At 37.0% G+C, this 27,261-nt stretch overlaps 2 protein-coding genes across 3 annotated transcripts in view; one reads left to right on the forward strand and one right to left on the reverse strand.

Moving 5' to 3' along the window:
• The window catches only part of ST6GALNAC5 (ST6 N-acetylgalactosaminide alpha-2,6-sialyltransferase 5), a 116,511-nt gene that overhangs the window by 83,914 nt on the left and 5,336 nt on the right, over positions 1-27,261 (forward strand). The gene's annotated exons all lie outside the window — the stretch shown is intronic.
• The window catches only part of PIGK (phosphatidylinositol glycan anchor biosynthesis class K), a 71,847-nt gene continuing 44,888 nt past the window's right edge, over positions 303-27,261 (reverse strand). The window contains exons 10-12 of one of the 2 annotated variants that reach the window (XR_012629847.1): positions 25,189-25,264; positions 21,572-21,671; positions 303-1,524 (exon numbers count right to left, since the gene is read on the reverse strand). Coding sequence is in view for 1 of the 2 variants with exons in the window: in XM_074876318.1 (XP_074732419.1) it covers positions 1,408-1,524; positions 25,189-25,264 (193 nt within the window). In the remaining variant the exon portion in view is untranslated. The remainder of the gene's footprint in view (positions 1,525-21,571; positions 21,672-25,188; positions 25,265-27,261) is intronic. The other variant, XM_074876318.1, reaches the window with a different exon arrangement.

A 27,261-nucleotide genomic window follows, 5' to 3' on the forward strand; every position in this document is an offset into this window, starting at 1 on the left:
TTCTCTGGCATCAGCCCTTAAAAACAGCTGGAAGCCTCAATGGCTGCCTTCTCTGTAGCCCTCCCTCTCAGTGTATTCGCACAGCTCTTAAGTTCACTATCCCTAACCCAAGGCTATGATTCCACAATCAATCTGAAAGAGAAGAAAAAAGGACAAAAATGTTTATGTGCTCAGATGTGTATGTTCTATGCAATATCAAAACACTCAATGACATATTCTAAGAAAAATATATTGACTCTAATATTATGTGTGATTACAGATAATTCCTAATAACTTTTAGAGATATGTATCTAGCACTTACATGATGTGTACATGGTGCAGGCTTTATTATGATTAAGCTAGAGAACAGGTTCCAAAAGCAAGCTGCAAAAGCTTCTCCTTGCTGACAGACTTGTTTCTATACATGCACAAATTTGCTCTTCACTAATATCAGTATATTATACAGACAAAACCCTTTTAGCATACATTCATCAGTAAATGTTCAAGAACAACAAATCAATATACCAAAACAGAATTTACAAAACCTAGGTGATAAAGCTCATTTTTCCAAGGGCTCAGAAACTACACAACACAGTAGTACAATTTATAACATTTTTCATCCTGATGCCAGAGTCGATTTTCTTCTGTGTAAAAATCCAGTGCACTGAAAATGCTGAAAGCATCCAACTCCATATTGTATAGAGTAAAAATACAACACCTATAAAGAGTTTTAATGGACACAGTGAAGTCATAGTTTCACCTTTTTTTGGTATTTTTTGAAGTAGATTCAGTGAGGTCATCGTATATTTTTGTTTCACTTTCACCAACTCCTAGAATCCTAGACTCAAAACTGCCTAAGTTGAAAGGACTGATCTAAGGGTTGTACTTAACAGGGAAGAAAAAAGGAAAAGAAAAAAAATCAATATATTCTAGAGTATTTTTATTTTTGTGAAGAAAGCTTTCAATACGTCATGCCAAAGTCTGTAAAGTAGCTTAAGTTTTTATTGATAAAATGACATCTTAAATAACGTTCTGCCCAATGTCTAGTTCTTTAGTGATAGGCTGACTACTTCTAAGATTTACTATGAAGTACAGGGGAAAAAATTTGCCCATTTACAATTCACAATCAACCTCAGAAATTCTGTTCCTGTGTTTAGGTCCCTCCTCTTTTTTAAGTTTAACCGGAAAGAAAAATTGCTCTGAAAAGCATTAAAATATGTTTAAAACAAGACAAAGTAAAACAAGAGTCTAATATTAAAAACATTTGTTATAGACTATCTTCAGAAAAAGGGGCAGAAGAGATGACTTCAGAAGAACCTTCAGAAGCGAGATCTCAACACTTTTTCACTACAACCGTAACACACACAGAGAACGCGGATGACACCAGTGAATCCAAAGTAGCAGTCGATGCAATCATCCTGCTCAAATTCAGAAGATGTGTTTCATGTGCTTGATTCCATATGTTTTGAAGAAAACCATGATGATCAATGCCCAGAGTCCTAAAATAAATCCTCCAGGAGGATGCCAGTCCTTTTGTTTTGGTTTCTGAAAAAAAGAAAAACCAAACAAAGAAAAAAACAAAGAATTCATATTCAGTTTTCACATTAAACAGGCACTGTGTTTATCAAGTGCAAAAAAAAAAAAAATCCCTGCAGTAGAGAAAAATACCAATAAGCTGTATGTCTTCATAAAGTAGAAGCATCTTTCTTCTTGATGTGGTGGAAAGGCCGATGGGGAGGTAAGCTGCCACTCAAGCAGGGAGGTTAAGTACCACAAGCAGGCCACTAGAACTGTGCCCTAGACACCACTTCGACGGTGCGCATCAGCGTTGTGGGACATGTTCAAACTCATTTGTTTGGACAGAATTTCTCATATCTGGTCTCATGTTAATACAAAAGAAAAATGCTGTGAGTATGAAAAACAGTTCCTACAAGTGAAAATGTGAAAGAGAAAAGATGGTGTTGTTTTTCCACTACCTAGAATGTTTTCTACAGCTCCTTTTGTACTCAGAATTATGTGAATAAACAGATATCTAACCACATAAGAAGCTAAGATTCATTATTATAGGAATATCATAAAACAAAATAGGATTGTTTTTAATGTCAATCACATTTCCCAGGGGCCTCATTGAGTCTAACTGCCTTTCCTTAATGTAGGAATATATTCTGCAATTCAAATACCTGTCCTTTCAACAACTTTTTCATCTTCAGTAAAAAGCAATACACTGCAATTTGTTTAGGCCTTTTCTATCTCACACTTAGCAGTAAGACAAGATAAAACTTGTCTGTCCTCTTCCTCCTCTTATTTAAAAAAAAATTTAGCTACTCCATATTCAGTGAGAAATAGATTGTAGAAGATAAGAGCTGCTATGTGCCCCAAAATCTGTCTCTGGGGCTAAGAATAAGGTGAAGCTATATGAATGCAAAATTTTAGTTAAGACTATCATAACAAAAATATCAGAATTACAGTATTTAGAAGCATAACTCAGTCCCTCATGCCTGTGCTTACTCCTGCCCTCAGCAGGTATGTTTTACAGATCTTCTAGGCAGACAGAGATGATTTACTATTACAATAATAAATACTGAAGTGCTTGCTGAGCTTTTTATTCCTGCCTTGGTGAAAGACTTGCACTATTTTGTCCGTGTATAGAATGAGACACAAGGGGCATAGAGTATTTTGGTTTTGTTGCATCTAAGTCAAATTTAAAATTCTCTTTCTGCCATGTGAGTAACTATTACAAAAGATGGTACTGTTTCAATTTCTGCATTAATCTGTGTATGGAAGCTTGTCGTTCTCCACTAAATGTACCAGGTGGCTGGTGAACTTTAATGCAATAAGGAACAGTTTGCAGCGTCTGTTCTTTCAAAACAGCTTTCCTATCAACAGGAAAACAATGTTTGTTGATTGCTCAGCTCCCATTTTCTAAGCTACATAGTTTTAGCTTTAGGATTTTTCTTTAAGTACCATGCTTGTAATTAAAAAGTACAACAAATAGTCATGTCACTTGAGACACCTGAAGAACTTGGCATTCTGAAATATTAATGATTTTACTCTGATACAGGAATCACAGAACCAGCATTATAATTTACATCAACAACAACAAAACCAAAGATATGAGCAGAGCTGGTGTCTTTATATGCAAACCACCCAATTTCCTAAGAAGCACTCAGCAGCTGCAGTGTACTTGCTGTTGGTAATCTGCCACCTCGCTGATATTCACAATCACACATCTCCATATAAACATCTCAGAAAATCAAGTCTGCATGTTCAAAAAGGCTGCCAGCACACCTCGCTTCTGAAAGTAACAGCTCATGACACTTCTCCACACAAAGGAACTTTCTTGTTTAAATCCTCCTAATTAACCCGTAACTTCGTATGCATATTGCAGTGCCTGTTTCATCAATCTCTTTGTACTATCAATCTTTCCCTTCTTGGATCTCAGACAAATTCCTTACCACAAAGTGGCACCTGACCCTTCTAGACAAATGACTTCAATTTGCAGACAGTGACACTAAAAGCCTCTCTCTCCTATTTTGTATAGAACACGTAATTTAATTTCTTTAAAGAATTTATATGAATAAATATTTATAAGGTGATCTATGAGTATGGTTTTACATTTTGTCATGCCATGTACTGAAGCCTCCATGGAATTCCACAAGGAAAAGGAGACCAGTGCGGCTGTGGCTCCGCGCTGGGAAATCAAGGACATACATATAGTTGGTTTAAAGCCATGGGATGCAATGTTAAAATGTGAAATATTAAAAACATGAAGGCATGACAAAAAATACATATGAAGCCATACAAGAGCTACATTCTTAGTAAACTTAAAACTAAATTATCTTGATGAGAAAGATTTACACACCCAAAAACTGAAATCTACACATAAATATTAAACCACAATAAAAGGGCAAAGAGATGCAACTCTGTTGTACATCTGTAAGTCAATACTGAGGTTAATTGAGCACAAAATTATACTAAATATGCCAGTATTTTCCACTAGGGGCACACAGACATCAAAACCTTATGAATACCTAAAACTGGATTATACAGATTCATGTTTAAACCTACAAACTATATCTGGAGGAGCTGAAATATGTAATTTTCTTTAAATTAACTTGATCACAGATTCCCAAGAAAGTTCATTACTGAATTAAAAATTTAATTAGCTGTCAAACTGAGAAGTTCATCCTTCTAAAATCATAACAAATACAACATAGAAAACTTCAGTAACAAATCTTCATCCAGCTGGGCATGTCAGCTAAGCAGCAAATAGCACTGAAGTTCCTTTACAAAAAGCTGCATTTTGCGCCTGTGAATCACACCCATTTACAGGTAAGATAGTGTCGCTGCTTCCATAAATTATGTCAGCAATTTGTACTTGTAACATAGACTGGTAGAGAGCTTTCAGCCGGCACCACTGTAACTGCAAACCCAGCAATTCTTTGCTCTTGGCACAGCTGTGTCACTGCCAAAAGCACTGCCAGTGTACCTATGCCAGCGAGGAAGCGCGCATCACTCCGAGCTGTCACAGCTACGCCAGCAGCGTTGTGTAATGAAGTCAGAGGCCAAGGCAGAATGTCCTTCTATAAACATACGTTAGTCTCAGCTGTATTGCTGCAGAAGCTGCTTTGACTATTTTGTGCAGGCAGGCGGAAAGAGTCACAGAGATCTCTCCTAATGGGAAAAACTATTAAAGTAAGCAAGAATCCCTTTAACAGCAAAGGAAAAAGTTTCCTTTTTAGACCTACATACTAGAAAAAGATTTAGAAAAGACAGAATTTCTTTCTATGCTTATACCAGTTCTGTGGCCATAAGCAATCCCTAGATAAACTACCCCTTTATATCAATTTTAGGACTGATCAGAAAGCATTAGTGAATATAAAGTTTTTCACAGATTTCTAAAAAAAAACATAATTCAGTATTTATCCTGTGAACATTGCCTAGTTCAGAGTCTTACTCCAGCAAATTTCTGTGAAAGTCAGGCAATTTTTGAAAGTCAGGCATTTTCTCACTTGCAAGAAAATGCTACATGGACAAAAAAATGTTAAGTGTTGCAGTCTTTTAATTTGCAATTAATTATGTATCTTTATTATGCCTAAATTGATGTGAGAATGTGTACTATTAAAAGACTATAGATTGGTTGCAGTACTTACAAATTATGCATAACTATCTCATATTTGGGACTGATATGGAGGAGCAGAGACAACAGCTCTTTTGGCTCAAGTTATTCTGAATTTCATTGTTGTAGCAGACCCACCTAAGAACTTAGTATACCAAGTCCTGCTTATGTAACTGATATTAGGTTTTGTGATTTACGCCACAATACAACCCCATTATAAATGCCCTCTTTATCTCTACAACAGCAGCAGTAACACATTGGTGAAATGCACGTATAAAATGGTACAGTGTGTCATGAACAAATACATTTAGCAGCTTAAGGGCTAGTCATTATCGAATTGCTGGAGATTCCAAATTAAAAAGATAGGTAGCTAAGCAACAGCAAGCTTCCTCCTGTGAACAGTTTTCTGTTGTATGCTCTCCAGTTCTGGTAGACTCATTATCCTGTGGAACTTAACAACAGTTAACAGAGAGTTGCTCCAAGTACTGTAATTAAGGAGAGGATAAAACAGTGTATTTTCAGACTGGATGGGTCTGTAGGGACCCAAATGGAAAGTATCCAAGACTTTCAATGAAGGTGTTTCATAACACATGCAATACTTCTTACTCCAATTAAAATGAGTTTTATGCAAAAAATAATAAAAAAGTATTAAAGCTGAAGTGGTAATTAGATTAAGAATGGTTTAATTTTAAAATGTTACATCAGAACAGGAATAAGATTTAAAACATCATGTATTAACATTTCACATAGAAAACACTGTGTTAAATATCATTATAATCCAACTCTACAGTCGTCTTCTAACAGAACTCCCTTTACATTAGTGTCCTCAATAAGGACAAAAACATTCATACAGCAAGCTTTGGGTTAAACCCAGAATCTGCATTTGGGCGATAGCAGCAGAGTCAGTGCATACAGCCAGGAATGGAGTAATTCCCAAATGGAAAAGGGATACGCAAATTCTTCAGTCTCCTCTTATTCCAAACAGGGCTTTAAAAAAGTGGGCAAAACCTTAAAAATGAATGTGCACATCACCCTTGTTATGGGGGATGTTCTTCCCAACCTAAGGCAGATGGTGTGTGTTTGTACCATGAGTGCAAAATATCCATATGTAACTGCACAAACATAAAACATTCTAAGTGCTGTGTTCCAACAAGTCCATTAAAGTGGCAGCTATCGTATTTCAAATTAATCCCTGCTTAATTCTCTCTGGAGTTTCAGTGCAGAGTGCCCTGTACCCAGTTTTGTCCTACTTATTGCAGCACGTGTGGTATAAAATATCACCCCGGGTTCTGGGGCTGCCTGTCAAACAGCAGCAGTGACAGCACTGGGGGGAAATCCAGTGCATGCCCCTCTGTGGAGTTCTCCACCTCTACCAGTCTTGGGGTGAGCAAGCACTCGCAGGGAAGTGAAGTACGCTTGCTGCCTGTCTGTGTGGTACTCGCCATCATTATTAGATCACTGGGGTGAATTTTATGTATTCTGGGGTGTAAATTTCCAAGTTTTCTTCTTGGTCGTTCTCCATTTAAACGAACATTTCTATTTCTTCCATTGCAATACTGAAGGTTTTCTTTCTTGTTTCTCAAGATACCTAATGTAATGTTAGGATCTGTGCTAAAGACCAGTATTGAAATTTGAAAAAAGAAAGATTCACATTTCAAAACAGGTCTTTGAAAACCAAGGCCAACCTCAGATCCAAAACTAAAACAACCCGCGCCTGCTTCTCATCACAGAAAAAAACCCACTGATCTCAAACTGAAGGACCAGGAAACTCCTTGGAAAAGCCAAATTCTGCTATGTGGTGTACCGTGCCAAGAGCACATTATGTATTTCCAAGAGGCACTCCACAACAATTCAGGTTTACTTGCAATTTAAAATTTCAAACTGGGTAATCCTCTCAATTCTTACAACAAAGCACATAACAAAGTTTAATTTCAGAATGAACTTATATGTATCACAAGCAAATCACAGCATAAAGTATGTCCTCAAAGCTTTTAGGGGAAGTGTGCACTTCTAATTTGTCAGTTACAGTTTGGATTTGGGGTCCTTGCAGGGGGGTGGGAGAAATCAAATAACCCCAGCCATCTAGTAATAGTTTAATCCTCTTTTGTGCCCACAGCAAGATTAAAGTAATAAGAGAACTCCAACATAAATGGCGCCTGTTAATCTGCAAAACAATTTAAAGCACTTTTGTCTAATCTCCCAGGTTTTATTTATTAACCACAGTGCTGTGATTACTGATATCTCCAATATTAACAAAATAATGAAGAAAGTTCACTCATCAACAACAAAAACTCATGAAGGATATGGGAAAGAACAGCACTTAAACTAAATTAACATATCAATGCCAACAACTGCATTTTAAATATTTACTTTGAAAACTGTATAATCACCGTAATATGAACTACAATACTGTTATGATAGCTTTAGTTTTTCATTTCCTTCCAAAATATGTAATCTATAAGGGCTTTTTAGAAATGAACTTCTACGTATTATTCTCTACTTTCAGTGTTATCTCTCAGCATTTCATAGCACTTTAAAGTGCTTTTAGCGGTTTAACAATTATTCATTAATCTTCCAACCTGTGACACAACACATAATATACTTCTTCTAATCAAAGGGAGCTTTCCCAGCACCTGGGACCCAGTGCAGTTTAATTCCTGGACAAGCCAGCGCTCAGATGAATGATGCCCACCTGGCAAACACAATAGGGACTGTACCAGGGGGCCTCCAAACCAAGGCGTGTGATGTGCTACATCCAAAGCTAACACACACATCTCTGTACTGGAAGCAGTAACCACTCGTATCTGCCTTTGACAGCCTGTCAGAGCAGAGCCCTTACCTCTGCTGAGGTACAAGGGCTGAGCTCTTACCTGCTCAGCTACCACTGAGCTACATTACGGAACTCACGTATGCTTTAGGGTAAAGGTGAAAAAAGTCATAATATAAAGTTGTATTTAGAAAAAAAAAACCAACCCAACTACATCTATTTAAGGTATAGTAAACAAACTATTTTTTAAATTATAATCAAATTCATACTCTTATATGAAGCCATGATCATGATTTTTCATAAAAGGGCAACTAAGTCCACAGCAAATATATGAATTACATTCCCAAACACAAAGCTTCATGCCAACTGAAGCATGCAAAAATATAAGATGAGCAGCTTAATTAAGTAGACTTGGTATTCAAAACTTGGCCACCACTACCTTGAGAAGCATCCTTTTTTTTAATGTTTATATTTAATTAAACAAGATGAGGATTATTAGCAAAAACAAGACTAAAGGCACTCAGTGCACAGTGCCATGCCACAAACGGAGAGATAAACTCCTTGAGATCCTTACACTGGAGGGGGTCAGAAAATGGCAAAAATATTCACTAGTGAGGCAGACAGACCCCAGCTGAGAGGACCTCTAAATATGATCAGATATAAAAGCAGCTCGCTGCTACCACAACTTTGGGTTAAGCAAACAGCAGCAGCAGCTGCAAAGAACAAAGGTGAAAGGGGGGTGTAGAGGCTGCTAGAGGGACAAAGATATTTTGTATTCACAAAAATACAATTGTGTAAGTAGGGCCAAGCTATTCTCAGAGCACTATTCTTCCAAGAAGCACGTATTCGTCACATTCCCCTGGGAAAAGATTATCTCCAAGTCTTCTACGGTGCCGATCTTGTCCATACAAATACAACGTCATGTTGCCAGTGGGAGCAGAACCAGAACCAACCTCTCAGCTCCACAGAGACAAGGCAGTACATGCATGCGTGGTCTCCTACCTGTTCTAGTCTGCAATGATTCCTCCAAGTACCAGCCTCACCCAGCCCAACCTTTCCAAGGGGCACAGCACTCCCACTTCCTCCTTGGAAATCTAACTTGGATTTCCCATAGTGTCTCTCTGGGCCACAAGGTGAGTCCATTCAAATGCTTTTAGATCAATATGCTCTAAGGCAGGTCTTTTTCTTAATCTCGTAAAATTAACTGTATGTCTTAGAACTTCTATTATGAAACATAATTTTGATCATTCAAATTCAAACAAAGTTGTTTCTGTTTATATAGAGAAACCATGATGTTCATAAATTATTATGCTATTCGTTTCAAAATAGTAGTGATGCTTTTAACCACACTTTTTTTTTTGGATATCCCGTAAGTACCTATTCATTTATTTCCAGGTGACAGCCTGTATTAACACCAGATGTTAGACAGCACTAGATCTTATACTCAATATGCTATATTGAGTACAAGAACTAATAAAATATTTCAACAGCCATTTTAAGAAACTGGAATCCAAATAAATATTCCTTATTTATGTAGTTTTTACTGTTATTTTTTTTAATATCTACAACTATAATTTAAAAAGTTCTCCTTAGCCCTGAGCTGTGTGCTACACTATCTGTGTGTGCAGTAGAGCTCCACACTTTCTAGCTCCAGCTGCACAACTCAAAACAGCATTACATTTAAGAGGCAGGCATGAAAAAATGGATGGAGGGAGAAGCAAAGCTGAGGCAAAAGGTGCCTGCAGATTTATATGAACAAGATCAAATATGGATGTGTTTTTATTGAAAAACATTTACATTTTCAGTGAGAAATCAGTATATTACAGCTAGTGATAGATCAGTTTGTTTCCCACCACCACCCAGCTTCTAAAGGCAATTGTTGTATTCAGTAGTTTTGCACTCATAAGCCAGACAAGTACTCTCACCCATGTTTATGTTGCACGTGCTTTCTACGTGAGCAGAAAAAAAGGAAAAGGAAAAAGAATATTCTGAAATACCAGCCTAATACTTCTGGCTATTCTAGATTTGGCTATACAACTTTGAAAACAAATCATAAAACATGGGCACAGCAGTAAGTAATACAGACACTTATTTAGTGGCTGCACATAATTACACCTACACCAGAAAACCACTTCTGTTACGCTTGGTATGTCAAAGAACAAGGAGCCCCGAAGAGTAGATACATTCCTGCAAAGAGTTTTTGTAGGCAGCTGCCATTAAGAAAGAAAGGCAGATTTATGGTATCATAAATATTCACTGTTCCCATATGACATCTGCATGACACTCTGTTCATCAGTTGAATGCTACGTGGGGCTCAACAAAGACCATCTTTCTGGAAGAATGAGTGTAGCTGAGTATACACCCTCCCAGACTGCTACATGTAAACAAGTATCAACATCTTTCCAAAAGGGTAAGTCTTTAAAAAAAGATAAGCCCACAGATAGTTTGATCTAGTGGCAAACCAGTTGCACCTTTCCTGCCTACCATCTAAACTAACTACAGGTTACTAACCTATTGATGTCATGTTGTCACTCAGTCCCCTGTAAGTACTATTCATCATCTGTCAGCCATGTACTTGTAGATGGTCTTTTGTGATAAGCACTCCCTCCTGAAAATATATGATCACTCCCTAATTCACTGAGCCCCACCACTGGAGCTGGACTTCTCCAGGAACACCGAGCCAGAGGAGACTGCTATCAGTGTGCAGGGCCTCTCACCCTGGGGGGAGGCTGAGGGGAGGAGAGCACTGGCTATGGCAGGTGCCACACACTGAGCAAGAAAGCCCGTCACCACAGAAGTAATCGCTTGCACAAAGCTGAATCACAACCTCATGCAACAAATTTGCGCAGGAACGACAATGCAGGGTGCTGTCTTGTCTGTCCAGCAGTATGAATACAACTGCTCCGTTACTGGAGTCTTCATTCATTTACCCCTTCCATTCATTCTTCAAATGGAAATGATTTCATCAAATTTCAACCCTCTGAATTATTTAGGAAAACAATTCTAGACAGAGCACTAGAGAGCAGCCTGCCAATATCTCTATCTCTGGCCATTCATCAGACCTGTCAAGAGCTTGTGAGTTACATTGCTGTGTTCCTCACGGCATGCTACTGAAGGGTAAACAAAATATAATTAACTTAACACAAAAAAATCACCAATAACGCCCCACTAAGTTTACACGGTTAAGTGGGATAAATGTGTGGATATATTTGGAGCTAACAGTGCCTTCACCTGAGGGAAAGTGTTCCTAAAGGTATCTGCCATCACAGCACTGCAAAATACATCAAGCTAAGATTGATAACATTTATATTTCTTCCTTATCAATGTGAGCTTATTGGTAACAGCTACTTTTTATGCTGCATAAGCCCAGAAGAAATATAGTAGATAGAAGAAAAAAACCTAGCAAAACTGTTACTGCTAATTTTACTACTCACTGAAATACCACTTAAATAAACACTATCAGAGAAGCTTCCATGTGTAAACAATAAAAAAGTGATGATTAAATAAAAACTGTACAAGTTTATGTGAGAAATGAAAATGTTACAGAACAGTGACCTGACACCAGAAAACTGAATTAAATCTTGCATCTTGGACAACCTACTATAACATACTTCAGTAATCTTTATATAGAAAGGTCCTGATCCTGCATATATTTAGTGACAGGTGACACAAAGTCAAGAATTTAGTCTTACACTCAAATGACACATGTGCTTACACACACACTAATGTTGTTTCTATGCCCAGTGCAATCAGTATTAAGCAATAAAGTAAGGAATAAAGACTAAGAAATACTTTGACCTTTGCCTAAGGATCTAACAGCATACCCCCTCCTTTCCCTCCACTCCACACGCACATATCCATGCACGCACTTGGCTTTGTTATTCCTGGCATTATTAATCCAGGGACACAAATACAAAACACCAAAAACCTGCAGACTGGAGAACTAATTTATAAGCCAGAACCCTCCTATCCAGGCCTCATCTCACAAAAACTGCACAACCATATTGTACTTTTAGTCAGGTAGTTCCCATTCACAGCTTTTGGGGAGAGAAGAGCTAAGGAAGAATCAGACCACTGTAAAGTACACATCAAGACAAAACGACAGCTGGCCTTGACAGAAGCCATTCAGCAGTGTCAGGAAAGGTGATAAAGCAGAATACACCTCTGTCTTTTTGCCAGTTTCTATTGTAGACAAAGCCAGAAAAATTCTCAACAAGTTGGGCATAATTTGGAGATGCCAAACGCAGCTCTTCTGTAGCCCAAAGGGGCTTCTGCAGAAAAATAAGCTGAAATCCAGGAAAGAGGCCCCTTCTCTGCATATAAAAACAAAAGTCTTACTAATCAGTGATCACTTTGGAGTATTGCTTTGTACTGGTTTTGGCTGGGGTAGAGTTACTTTTCTTCACTGTATCTAATATGGGGCTATGGTTTGGATTTGTGCTGGAAAGTGTTGATAACACAGGGATGTTTTCATTATTGCTAGGCAGTGCTGACACAGAGCCAAGGGCTCTTCTGCCTCTCACCCCACCAGCGAGGAGACTGGGGGTGCACAAGAAGTTGGGAGGGGACACAGCCGGGACAGCTGACCCCAACTGACCCCTGGGATATCCCACACCATATGGCAGCATGCTCTGCTTATAAAGCTGAGGGAAGAAGAAGGAAGGGGGGGACATTCAGAGTTATGGCATTTTGTCTTCTCAAGTAACTGTTAGACGTGATGGAGTCGCCTTCCTGGAGATGGCTGAACACCTGTCAGCTGATGAGAGGTGGTGAATTAATTCTTTGTTTTGCTTTGCTTTGCTTGTGTGCACAGCTTTTGCTTTACTTATTGAACTGTCTTTATCTCAACCCACGAGTTTTCTCTTTTACTCTTCCAATTTTCTTCCCTATCCCAGCAGGGGGGAGTGAGCGAGTGGCTGTGTGGGGCTTAGTTGCTGGCTGGGGTTAAGCCACAACATGCTTACTTTCACATCTGCCAGTAAGTCTCATTCCAAGCGCAAAGCTTGTTCCACTAAGGACTCCTCCTATGGAACAGCAAAACCAATCACCAAACTGAAAGCAACTCTGGAACAGTACTTCTTCTGTTAAATACTGTATTTGCTAAAAGAAAAAGTGATTTAATTTACCATTAAAAGGTTTTGATAAATCAGTTTTCCTTTAATTAGGAAAGTCCTAAAATTATTTTAGGTCAAGCATAAATTTTAGATTACTACACTAGCACTTCATAGGCTGTTATGATACAGACAAGATTTATAATTTTTTAATTCAATAAAGATTAACAAAATAAATGTAGCAGTAGCTCTTCATTCAATGATATTTTCAGTTTTTAATTTACATTAAATGACCATGAATAAAGTAACTTTTTTTTTTTAAACGTAGACTTTTACTGCTACTGTTTTGTTTACTATAATAATGAACATGATAGTCTCTGCAACCCCAAAATTCTACTCCTAGGAATTACGCTTTCTCACTAAGGTTTCTGTGGTTTAATTGTCTTCATGTAATATTGATATTTGGTACTTGGATGTAATTAATAATAGGGGAATCATTCTTAGAATACTATTCCAATCCATTAGGCAAATTTTCTCACTATGATACGAAGATTTTCATCTACTTAATTAGCACACCAACTTCTTCCTAAGTGCACCTAAGCTACGTTTTATGATGGCCCAAGGAAAAAAAGAGAAACCACAACACATCAATTATGCCTCCACTCAATTGTACAACTATTTTAAAATGTGTGAAGAGTTAAGACAAAATTGAAAAATTACCATAATAGGCTTTTGACACTTCCCTGCTTAAGCAAAAATTAATTCTAACTCCCTGTTTTTATGCAAAGCCTTTATAATTTCTCTAATCTCGAGCTCCCAAGAGAGAGAACACAATACTTTCAAGTACAAGAGTGTGAGGCTTGGCATCTTCTCTTTTTAGTTATGCAGTTTATTTGATGGAAGCCTAAACCGCTAAGCCTCCCTTTGTGCTTAATATAAGCCATCCTCAGTGGAAATACAAGTTAATTTAAGTAAAATGAAGTTTTAGGAAGAATGCACTCTCTTGCACAGAAAGCTTTACTAAAGCAAAGCTTTTTTAAAATGCAGCATCTGTTCCCTGAATTGCTCTAGAACCTGTAATAAAAATAAACTAAAAAGAAGCAAAAATTTTAAAAGGTACTTTAACATGTGAAACATCATAAACATAAAAACAGTCTAACAGAGTAACTTATTTATCATTTTACTGTATATTTTTCAGTTTCATCTTGCATCATGCAGTGTAATGAATTAGTATGTTCTAAGTCTAAGACATTAAGCATCTTCTGTTTTATTAATGGTGACTATTATTAAAACCTACTGCTTATGTTACAAAGTAAATCAGTTATATCGCCAATATACACTTCCATACACAGTAAGGTGCATGGATCACATACTAAATCCACAGAGTTATTTCATACATTTCTTTGCCCTGAACCACAGTTGAAGTATTTGTACACCAGATACTATGCTACAGCAGCACATGGTGTATTATGATGCCTACAAACCTATTAAGGTCACAGAAAGCTTGTGCATATATTTAGTCTATTCCCACATGAGGCAGAGGTATATTATTTGCATACCATTATGCACTGAAAAACCTATTAAATTATCCCCACTGGAGACAACTCACCACAGTGACCTAAATAGTATTCACTTTTCCAATATTTGAAGGAACAGGAAATAAATGGGACTCAGTGCAGACAAATCCAAAAAGACTTAGAACATCTAAGAGTCCAGGCTTATAAATGACAAATGCAAATGAATGCAGACCAGTGTATCACAAAAAAATCTCACGGAAGCAAAGAATGATGAAAAAAGTGAATTATATTCTTAATAGAGGACTACAGTGTTGAGAGTGAAAATGGCCGGAGAGGTAATTTTAGCAAAAAAGCTCAGGCATTAGCCAAGATTATTATGACCACAAAGGAGAGAAAAGAGTCTCAAATCACAGAACTCACTCAAAAATAACCTCCTTACATTTGCAGTGACAGCAGCAGTTCTAATATCAGCTGCCCAAAACAAAGCGAGATAGCTATTGATATTTTATCTACAGCACTGCAACAATTCACATGACAGTAGCAACTGAAACCCATGGGACATGTAAATATGGCTTCTTCAGAAACAGCTGTAATATTGTGCATACCTTCTATAGTCACGTACATGTCCTAACATGCTGTAATTGTCCTCCTCATTTATATTCCCCCTGTAATTACAATATTTTGATTAAACATCTACTAACCTCTGCTCACTCGTTTTGTCTAGTTATCCTTCCTGATTTCAATATACTCAGAAAGAAGGGAGAATATAAATAAAGTATCCATGTACTTTGTGCAGAGTCAGAAGTGATTAACATTACAGTCCTTCATGGCCTACAAATCAGAATCTCTCACTCTTAACCTTGTTTTGCTTTTTGCCAACATGCTATGTGAAGTTTACTTTAAGCTGTAAGCATTTTTGAACCTGTCTCTCTCTGTAAAGCTCTGAGCATAGCTACAGCACAATAGAAACAGTAACCACAGTCTTAAAATCATAGTTGTGAGCAGGTTGTAAACCACAAGAAAAGGACATCATGTTACAATCAGTCCAAAGCCAAAACAAAGACATAAAAAGATCAATAGTGCATATTGAAAGGTTTGTGCGTACAGGATGTTCAAACACATGGCTGATTCAGCTGAAAAAAAGCAAAAGTTTTTTTAATATATGAAATATAGTAATTTTTAGAGTTCATGGTCATACAGCTACTACTGACCCTTCAAATGCAGTTATTGGAAGTTCAAATGAGTAAACCACAAAGATCTACAGCACTCTATAAAGCCTGACATGTTAAAGTCACTTCCTGAACCTCTTCCTTCATTTTACATCTTAGATAGTGCTTATTAAAAAAGAAACTATTACAGGAATTACCTCTTAAAAAAGCTGCAAATCCAACATGGCACCTCTAACAATTATAGCTACTATAGAGCCAGGGTATCTTTTCATATATTTTTTAATAGTACGTCTGACAATTCTATATGCTGGTGGGTATGAAACTGATGTCTCATAATCCGTGAAATGGATGACACTACATTCACATATAATGCCTCTCATTACCAGTATTCTCAAGGGCAGACTGAGCACTCCCATGACATCCACAAAAGCCTTAAACTTACTTCCATTTCAACTTTCCAAAGTAACAATTATTTTCACTCACTCTCACCTGCTCATGAGAAATATAAACAAGAATTTTCAGGGAATATACATACACTTTATGAATTTTGGCTGATACTACCTATTCTAGTAGACTTTAGAAATCCTGTAGTCACACCCCCAGCCAGGCTGAAAAGTGCCCCTTTTTTTTAGGCAGTAGTTTTCAGCTCACTGCTGTGCTTAACGAGCACAGGACTCTTAACCAGAATGGGGGAGAGTGGAGTGTGGCCACTTGAGGGGCAGCCCCTAGTTAAATTACTCCAAGCTGCCTGTCAAACTGATCTCCCATCCTCTACCAAAGAAGAATGAAGATACAATGCCAATCTTTAAATGTAAGGGTTTTCATAGGTCAGGGAAGGAGAAAAGAGACATGACTGCAGAAAACTGAACAGTTCAATGCTACACTTCTTTGTTCAAACTGCAGAAGCTATACAGCCTAAAATAGTAATTTTGAAAACACTGCATCCGTTGCATCCATTTCTCCTATTGCATCTCCCTGAAGAGGTGACTATCTTTGAGGGAGAGCATGGTCTAGGGGTTATTGTCACCTTTCTGGGTGCCACTTCTGTGAAGAAGCAATAAATTCACATTTCAAGACATGACAGCAGAGACTGGAGCCTGCTGATGCCCAAACAAGCTAATAATGTACATTGAACAGAATATTTTGATAACTGCTGAACTAACTGTTCTTAACACAGCTGCGTAATAAGAAAAAAACAATAATTCTTTTATTGTTTACAAAATATACTTTGGTTTCATTTTTAAAAAATGCAAGGAAGGAGGTGAAGCTACATGTTTTAATGCATAAACAGGGAAGAAAGGATAGACATGCATGCAACATTTCTGACAAGAAAAAGCCACCATCCTCCATCTCCAATGTCTTTGGACAGCTGGAACAGGCCATTGCAAAGTTTCCCCTTCTTGGCTTACAGAAAATGTTCAGTGTGGTATTTCTAGTAGGAAATGGTTCAAAAGAACCACCCCACAACTGACTGTTCAGGTTCCTCATGAAAGATATCTTTCAATGCCTTTAGTTATTCAATCTATTGTATCCAGTTATAATTGGAAGAATTTAATACTACATTTAGTCCCCCTGTAATGCTTGGTCAGCAACACAACCCACTCATGCTTCTTTTCTGGCTCTGCCTGTGGTGGTGCGCTTCTCCCCCCCCACAACCTGACCTGTATTTCCTGTATCCCCATTCAAGTGATAACCACCAATGGCAATTGTAATGGATGTGTCTGGTCATGATGGTGGCATCCCACTCAAAGTGGATTCGGGGAGGAAACTAATGCTAAAACTGAAATCTTAGCTAGGTGATACAAAAGATTGATTGTGCGCAGATAATCCTTTTAACATAAACCACTGGTCAAGTCTGGGACTAAGAGTGGATCCAGCTGCACCTAGACTCCTCTCTCAGGAAGCAATGGGGTCCATTCTGAACCTCATGACTCAACAGGAGGGTCTTCCTGACAGTTGTGTCTGACCCTGTCCTCTATGCAGTAAGTATCAAGTGAACCTTTGCCATCAAATCTTGTTAAACCACTGTTGCATTTACTATCAAACTTTATTAAATCACTGTTTTATATCAATAAACATATTGCTACTTCTCTCTTACAAGTGAAGTGCCTCACTCCATCCATGACACTGCTGAGCAGTGTTGTGTGAAGACAAAAGAAGAATTCCCCATGCATGAATATTTTGGTAGTCTATCCTTATGGAAATGAAGTTCCTCATAATTACTGCTAAATTTTTAAGATTTAGGAGGCAGGATCTGAAAGAAAAACCATTCTCAGACACTTATCTTTATTGTGTCTTGAAGACTAAGAGAAGACCTTCCATCTAATATTTCAACTTAAAGATATAAAGAAATGGATCTTTCCCTGTGGTTGAGAAACTGTAAAAATAATGATCCTGGATAGGCAGAGAGTGATCACACACAACAGTCTTTTAATGGGAAGATGGAATAAAAGAGACTGCTTTACTAGGTCTCTGACTCCAGAGGGTTTCCCTCACACTCAGATGAAAAACAACAAAAATAAAAGCAGCTGCGCCTTGTCTGTAAAAACAGATCATCAGTAAAATATGCTAACTCCACATCATTGTATTCTGTGATTGGAAAGAACTGATGAGAAAAACAACAGCAAATCAAAAAAATTACAGTTTAAATCTTTTACAAAAGTGCTCTATGCTACCCTCAGAAATATACTCTATTTCAGGAATGTTGCTTATGAGATTTCATTAGCCTAACATGCTACTAAAGTTCTGAATAAGAAAAAAAAAGGACAACTTTATTGCCTGTGTAGACCAGCTTACATATGAAGGCCCTGAATACCATCACTGACTGCAGTACTTCACTGGATAAAAAAATGCCTGAAAATGTTTCTGGTTGAATGTTTTGCCAGTAAAGACCTGTACCATCTACAACCAAGTTAAGAATGTGTTTGGTGATTTCTTGGAGTGAGTCAGAGAAACAGGGGACTATTCCATTCTAAATTTATTATTTATAGAAAACAGTACTATCAGAATAATTAAGCACTCATTCTCTACATTTAAAGGTACACACTGCATATATATGACATGACTCATACACACAGCAAGACTGCTACTCACAATTTTTTAAGTCAACCTTAATATTAGAAGAAATATTAGGGAGTGAACCTCAAAGCACCTATATGCACCAAGAGGCACACAGTGTTGGCAGGAATATCTTTCCTGCTCTGTAACATATTTGATTTGGTCGTTGGCAAAACTGTGCAGTAATAGAAATAAAAATAGTAGTAAAAATTTCCACAGAAAGTTTGTTTTGCCCCTTTTGAGCACCAAATTTTCTACTAGGTAGTATTCAATTTAAAAGAAGCAAAAAAAATTTAGATAACTTAAGTGACAGTGAGAGAAATTAAATCCACATAATGTATATAATTTAGGGAAACCAGCAAGTTCTTAATTTACTAGATAACATCCAGTTGTGATTCTACTTGAGACCACTTCCACTAGTTATAAAATGCAGGCAAACCACCTCTAGGTTACACAATTCACAAACATATGTTTAATATAGAAAAGGAACTGAAAAAAAAAATTCTCAGTAAAACACATTAAATTCTAACTTCTATACATCCCAAGTGCCCTAGATGAATAAAGGCTGGTTCAGCAAAAGGTGTACAGCACACCTGGGTTTAGTTCTGCGCATGAATATAGTCTGAATGCCTGAGCCCCAAAAAGGACTTCAGGCCACCTGGTAAGGAAGAGGATGTCGACAGATTTCCATGAAATGCATCAGAAACAGCTTTTGTCACCTCTAGTCTGGAACAGACAAAAAATGAACACTGCCAGAACAGGCTGCTGTTCTCCATATATTCCAAAGTGGCCACAAGAAGTGGCAGCAGTAAGGGGGTGACAACACCATCTTCAGTACGTTGCTCAGAGTTGCCAAAATAAAGCCTGACCAGGCAGGTGTCCTAGTGCAAGGTGACATGACACAAGGCTTTTTGTTGTGTAGCCACGTAATGCATTTTGTTAAAATAAAACTGAATTCTAAAGTGAGAGTACTTTCTAACCCTTGATATGAAAAATTAAATTTTAAATCATCCTGAAAAAATTCAGTTCTGAAAAAGAAAAGCATTCCTGAAAAGACCTGTCTGTGCTAACAGGTGGAACAAAATTTGGACCTTTTGGTGAAAGGTCGTATTTTATCTCTGACATCATCTAGATGAATACTATGACAAGAGTTTTAAAAAGCAAGCTATGCTTTACAGTTATTTTCAAACACAGCTACAGGAATGGATTTTCAGAGAATGTATAAATAGCCATGTCTAAAACGTTACACATCCAACTTGACACATCTAAAACATCACAACTTGCTTTTGAACCTCTTGTAAAGACACAGTAAAATGCAAGTATCACTTAAAGTACTTTAATAAAACTTTTAATAAATTATTATACGTAAACCAAAATTACTGTCTGCATCAAAAAAAAAAATCAAAATCCGGGCTACTGCTGTGCTATTAAACACCTTGCATACTTGACCAAAGTTGTGAACACAACTGATGTTTTTTATAAGACATAAATAGGAACTCCAGAGAGACTCCAGTGTCAGGACAGATGTGGACTGAGTGCAAGAGGACCTCTTGAAACGTAACAACTGCCAAAGGGCAGCTATAAGGCAATGGTCAAGGCACGAGTGTGATCCCTGAATTTTAAAGTTATGCTTTCAAGACTGTATCAGCATTTGATGGGTTAATTTTCATATCGAGCATTTCACAAAGTTCATAAGCCACATAAAACCACTTTAGTGTTTGTGAAAACATTTCAGTTTGAGACCTAAAATTGTTGTTATAATCAAAAAAAACTTCAAAAAAATCTATACAACTTAGTGTGTTCTATTTTCTTAATACTGTTTCAACAATTTCTGCCCAATGCTGCTAAAGAAAACCTCTCTCAATTAAATCAGCGTGAAACAGGAATAACATCAACAAATGCAATAAACTAACACCCCTCTACTATGTGAGAGTAAGATCCCTAGAATGAATAAAAACTAAACTTCAAAGCAAAAAGATTGGGGCAGGGCGGGAGGCAAACTCATTAAAGCAGCACAGAAATTACGGAAACAAAGACCTTCTTGCAAGACTTAATATGAAACTGCAACTCCACGGTCATCTTTGATGGCCATCAGCCTGTGCATTTCTAATTCTGGAGATCCCCCTCTCATCTATTTTAAATTATTTAATTTCCCTTATTGTGGACTGCAGTCAATACCCTCAAACTAGACTGGATGTGGCAACTTCCTAACATCCTCTGAGTCTAAACTCAGCAAAGCTAATGGTGCTCACATGAGTTGCTCAACTAGAATCTGGAATAGACATATTCACTCAACAGGGTTAGCATGATCTCCCAGTAATCTCCTGAGATTACAGAAGGCACTTTCCACTGAGGCTTCCACACAGACTAAAGAAACACACTGGTTAAAAACTCTACAAAACAAATTTAACACATACCTTCAAAAGGAAACTCAATCTAATTTAATCAGAAATTATACCTAACATTCCCCCATGCATTCTCCTACACGAGAAAACACCTAGGAACTCTTTATTTTAAGTAAATGTGCAACTGTAAGCCATGTAGAATTTTAAGTAAATTGTGCAATTGACACTGTGGGCTGGAAGTTATTTTCATGAAATACCATCCTGTTTTAACAGCACATTAATTTATCTGCTTAATATTTTACAATGGCCTAAAAATAAGTATACAAGTTGATCATGGTCTGAATTTGCTGTTTCATTTTGGTTTCAATTATAACAACATCAGGAGATCTGCCATTTATCCACTGAAATGTGCCTTTCATCAATAAAACATTCTTCAATCAGTAAGACACCTGTAACAATTTAAATCTCTTCAATATCCTAAATCCCAGTTAGGCAAAATATATTAACACATAGTGACATTCAGAGCATGAGCACTGGCACTGAAGTTAGGTACTTTTATTAAAATACCTTGCTGAATTGGAAGGCCAGCAATGAATATCCTTTATGATAAATGAAAACAATCTTCTCAAACGCAGTTTTCCCTGTTCTTTCACCAGACCTGTTACAACTAAAGACAAGTGCAGAATTAAAGTAGTCTCTCCTCTTTCTCCCCACCTGCCCTTTTTTTTTTGCCTTACTATTCATAAACTTAGTCTAAGTAGCAGCATTGTATGCACGACTGTACACAAAGAACCTCATTAAAAAGGTTGTGTTATGTGGGTATTCCTCGAAAAGCTTAACTTTTGCCATTTTAGAAGTTTATATTAATGACTGCATTCCTTTACCAAGCACTAGTGGGTTTTATTTCAGTTAAAAGCACATTTTCCTTTTTGTTTTTGAAAATGGAGAAAGCTACTTTATTTACAGATGTCTGATTTTTGGTTCATATCTAAAAACTAGTGGCTTAAATGTTGGTATTTGTTTTCATTCTGCTATTCATGTTCATTTCTTCACATATGTCTTTTTAATCAACCATGATCTAATGCATTAAATATAACACATTTCTGAGAATTGGAACTGTGAAATTTATAGGGTTGTTATTCTTTTGTTTTTATACTGCTATAATAATAAATAATCACTAGTGCCATAAAGTTTAAGATTAATCCCAGAATAAGATTCTGGGTGTCCTTTCATTAAATAGTTTAGGATGTACCAAGTCTGAAATTTTCTTGTGGAATAATCAGATTAGAAATCAAAAGGTAGTTTCTGTTCATTAGTATAATACTTTTTAAAATACCAGAGATTAAGTACTGAAGAGAATGTTAGAAATCACATGTAAGTACCAAAGGAAAATATGTAGACTCTTAGTAGTGTTCAGGAGAATGAATTTACAGTGAAATTTGGATAGCCATGTTGGCTACTAACTATAATTAAAACATATTTTGGGATTATACTGATTTAGGCATTATACTGATTTAGGATACCTGTCTACCACTGTGAAATTTTAATGTATATTTATGCTATAAATATACATTACTGATGCCTTTATTTCTGCCTAGAGCTAAACAAAACATGAGTTAACGTGAGAGAAATCTTACATGTGATACAGAACCAACAACAAAGGCCCATACTAAACCAGTGATCACACATTTGGATAAAGCATCATAACATCACAATTACTATTAACTGGTTTTACTCATTTTTTATTTCTTACAATTTCTTTTTTCTTCAAGTAAAACAATATTTGTTCATATAAACTTAACATGGACCTTGCACTACGTGTCCCGGCTCCCTCAGAAACAATACATTATAATCTTTGCAGTGCTAATTCACCAGGACACTGGTGCAGAGTATGCTTAGCTGATTACAGCTCCTAGAGGCTCAAAAAGGGCATTGCCATCCTACAAAACCAGAGCGTTATGCCTGACTCCCTGACATGATAGCTAAACAATAGTAATTTTATTCTGTTTCTCTACATCAAAGACATCTGCAGTTCTGTTGGGTCTGTTTTGCTGCCTTCTGTGGACCACAACTCTATACTACCGGTAAATTTGTTACAGCAAACAGATAAAAGCACATAAAAAACAGATTTCTGCCTTTCCACAGTGCAATACTCTATTGCAGTATAACACACAGTAGCCAAATGAACCCTCCGTGGTTATTACCCACCTAATGTTGTAAAAATATTACTATGACATTTTGTCTGGTCGACCATCTTAAAGGTTAATTCTGTTTCCTATTTGAGATTTTCCTCTAGGTGAGCCATTCCGTGCACTTTCTATTTACTGATTCCAAACAACCCCCAAACTGTTTCATTGCTCACTCTCACTGTTAAGAACATATTGACTGGCTGCCTGCTCTGCTGTTTAATTCATTTATGCTGAGAGTCAGGCATGAAGACAGAATTTTAAATGTGACATTTGCAGGCTGTTGGGTCATTTAAAGCTCTGACAACACCAGGGAGTTCCTGACATACAAACTGGTCCTGATTTCCAATCTTCCATGTTCTGAACACATCAGAGATTCTTCCCGGAGGTGCAGATTTCAGCCAAAAGTTTTAAATCCCTTGTGTTTACATCTCGCAGAAATGACTTGTACACTTTAAAGTTTTAAAATAAAGCTTATGTTTCCTTTAAGGTAAAACCAGCACTGCCTGCAGTGTGTGACTCAACTGCTTAAAAACACTGATTGACAACGGTATTTGGAAAGATCTACAATAATAATTAATACTAATAGGGAGATTTTGTAAGCAACTTCGACATTTAGTGGACTTTTATTTGTTCCTGTTGATCTTTAAGCAATCAAGAAAAGCTCAGCCTGAAACCACAGCTTTATCTAACATTGTCTATCTGGCTTATCGCTACTTTGACCAACACCAAATTTTCATGTTGGAAGTTTTCCTTATCTCAAGGCAGTGAATGGACTGTACCATTTTGTCTCCTGTGATGAACTGTTATTATCCTCCCTAACTTTCAGGTCAATTTTTCAGAGTATACCTCATCACGTGAAAGATTCCATACTGCCCAGGTACCATTAGGAAAACAGTAACCTGACCTATTCAGTCATGACTTAGGAAAACTACAGTTACCTGTCCCTGAAGCAGGACTCCACATGCATCAAGTTAAAAATAACCTTTTTTTGGAGAAAATTCCAAATGACTGCAACAGAGTAGGTCTTTTTGCTTTCTTTAAAGCATCATCAAGAAGGGAGATGCTAAGTCTCAATACTCATGTTTTACAGTGTATAACAAGCTTTATGTATGTTATTTGGATTGAGTGTTTCCACAAAATAGGCAGAGACACTGTGGCTAACAGTGAAGAATGTGAAGACGTGAATGCAGACTGGGCATCTAATCTACCAGCAGGATGGGTTGAGAACCAGACCTTGAACTTTGACAAAAGAGCAAAAAGGGAGTATAGAATCTTCTGCACAGAAAAAAATCTCTTCTTTCTCCTTGCCACACATTGGGGGGGGGGGGGGGGGGGGGGGCGGCGGGGAAAGACATGCCATAATAAAAACTGTTGCCTTCTATTCAATCCCAGCTCAGATGTCCACATCATCCCTCATTTGTTTACTTAAATCAATAGAAGAGTATTGATTTTAAATAAAGACACAATTAGAAGGCACAATCTGGGTGAAATCTCAATCTCTGGTTTTTTTATTGTGCAAACCAAAAAGCAAACAAAAAACCCTGTGCAAAGCCAAAAGTATGATGACACTGGTATAGGTAGAAATAGCGCTAGTTCAGAACTGTATTAGGAAAGGAGATTGTGTTTCCTACTCAACTCACCATGACAATTATTCCACAATAATGATTCTGTACTTCAGCTGCTTTTTCAGGAAGGGGAATATGATTTAGGTCAAGATGCAAATTCGAAAAATTAATGTTTTTTTTTTTTATTTTATATCAGTAGACACAACAATTTTAACAGCACCTCTGAAGTGTTAACTGTGTCATACAGCAAGCATCTTTTCATTGCCAGAGTAAGACTTTTATCATTTAATAGTTCTAATCTGAACAAGAGTATGTTGTTTTTACATACTTCCAACATGGGGATATTGATTCTGTGTGACCTAGAAAAGCAGTCTGAATATTACAGATGTTGTTTATTCCCAAAGAAAATATTTAAAATATAAACACATACCTGGTGTATTATCTGAGCTACAGGAAGTTGTTCAGCATATTTTAGTGGTTCTGTTGCCAACTCATCCTTTGGAAGGCTGGGAAGAAATTAAGTTAACATTTATCAAAGGTAGTACAATGTTTACCAAGTTAAATTACTGAAATTTAAGTTTCAACTACATTACTTTAAAAGGCATGGTATCTGGGAGATTATTTTGGTTAAGATGTAGAAAAAGCGTACCCTAACACCTTAATTGAATATATTTCTTACAAAGTTGAGCGAAATAATAAATTTATAGTAAACAGAAATGTATGTAACATTGTGGGTTTTTCCCTGACCAAAGCACATAAAACACAAATTTAGCAGCAGAACCCTAAAAAAAAAAAACCACCTTTAAATGTAGTTTTAGGTGAACAAAATGCTGGTGAAAGCTGGATTGAAATCCCTGCAGAAAAAAAGGCTTATGTATTTACAGAGCAGAATCAGCACTGTTAACAACACAAGCTTTTTCACTCAATCCTGCCCATTTCAAAAGGCAAGAGGGATTATTCACAGTTTTCCATTTTTTGCTGCAAGTACACATCAGTGTTCAGCTGTGGTAGAAGTTCAACACCCAAACATTCGTGCATTTGACAGGACAGTAGTGTGTACTACTGGTTTCAAAAAGCCAAAGAACTAGCATGAACAAAGAGTAGAATACTTCACAAAGAAAATGCATCATATCCCTTTAAACTTCGAATAAACTGTAGTTGCAACTGAAAATTCAGAATCCATAGCAGTCTCTTAAAAGAATATTGAAATGATAGTAAATTAATATGAAAGCATATTTTAAACCCTTCAACCATACCGCTTTTATCTACTGGAACTGCACAGCATGTACTACATTTTCAAAGTATCATTCAAGGTTTTCATCAGTCATTCCTCAATCTTTCTGAAGAGTTCTAATATAGGAGTTTGAGTAATATGACAAGAAATGAAAGGGAAAAAAAAATATCCCTACAAAAACAAGGTCTTTCTCTAAAGCTAAAGCAGAATTACTTCAGACAAAAACTGTGGCCAAGACATTATTTTCCAGGTTCAAATTACTACCTTATACCCGTTCTAGTTAAAAATGATACATGCTTGCTGGGTTAATTTACCTGCGGATCGGCTGCTGGGTTAAGAGCCAGAAACTGCAGGCCTGATCTCTGCACTGGGAGTCAACAGGCTACGGTAAAAGAGAGGACAATAAATGCACATCTCTTCCCTTGTCCATTTCTGACTTTCTGGGGTGGTTTGAAATGCTTTTAAGCTCCAAATAGAGCCTGAATACCCAGAAATTTGTAATGAAGAGTACGATGAAGTATAAAAGTGTTACTGTATAAGAAATTTAAAAGCAGAGAATGAAAGAAACGTGGTAATATTTCAAAGATCACAGCAACAGCCTGTCTAGAACCATTTAATGTGCTTAAGAAAAATGAAGTAAGCAAGCTCTCAACTACTGAAACTTGTCTACTGAAAGAGCTCATTTTCTTATATGGTTTTTAGAGTTTTTAGACTATTACAGCAATGATGAATTTGTACTCACAACATCAAATATACTGCTGTTATAGCCCAATACAACCATCAGAGCTTAGAGTGGGCTCAACAACTCTACTGCACTGTGCAGAAGGAACCTTTCCACTCCTTTCCTTTCTAATTTCTATCATTTGTGGAGTCCTGACTGGCAAACATACCACTATTTAGCTACCCACAGTCAGTGTGAATTTGAGATGACTTCTGTTCTACTGGGAGCCTGTCAGCTGACACATCACCTTGATTTATGGATACCAGTTACATAAACCCATTTCTTAGCCATAGTTCTAGATAGGAAACCACTGTACACAGAACAAAATATTCATCAATATCTCTACAGTCTTTACAGGGACACTGCAAATCTGGAAAAAAAACCCCAGTATTTCAAATCCCAAAATTAAAACTTGAAGCTGCAAGTAACAGCTAAAATTACTATAAACGGAATGTTAGGGGGGAAAAAAAAAAGGGCTTGTCTGTTCTATCAAGGACTTTGTACATTTGGCAATGTTTTCTGTCTAGACAGAGTCAGCATTCCCTTGC

This window comes from Strix uralensis, chromosome 8, assembly GCF_047716275.1.
Source record: "Strix uralensis isolate ZFMK-TIS-50842 chromosome 8, bStrUra1, whole genome shotgun sequence".
In the NCBI taxonomy this organism is placed as follows: Eukaryota; Metazoa; Chordata; class Aves; order Strigiformes; family Strigidae; genus Strix; species Strix uralensis.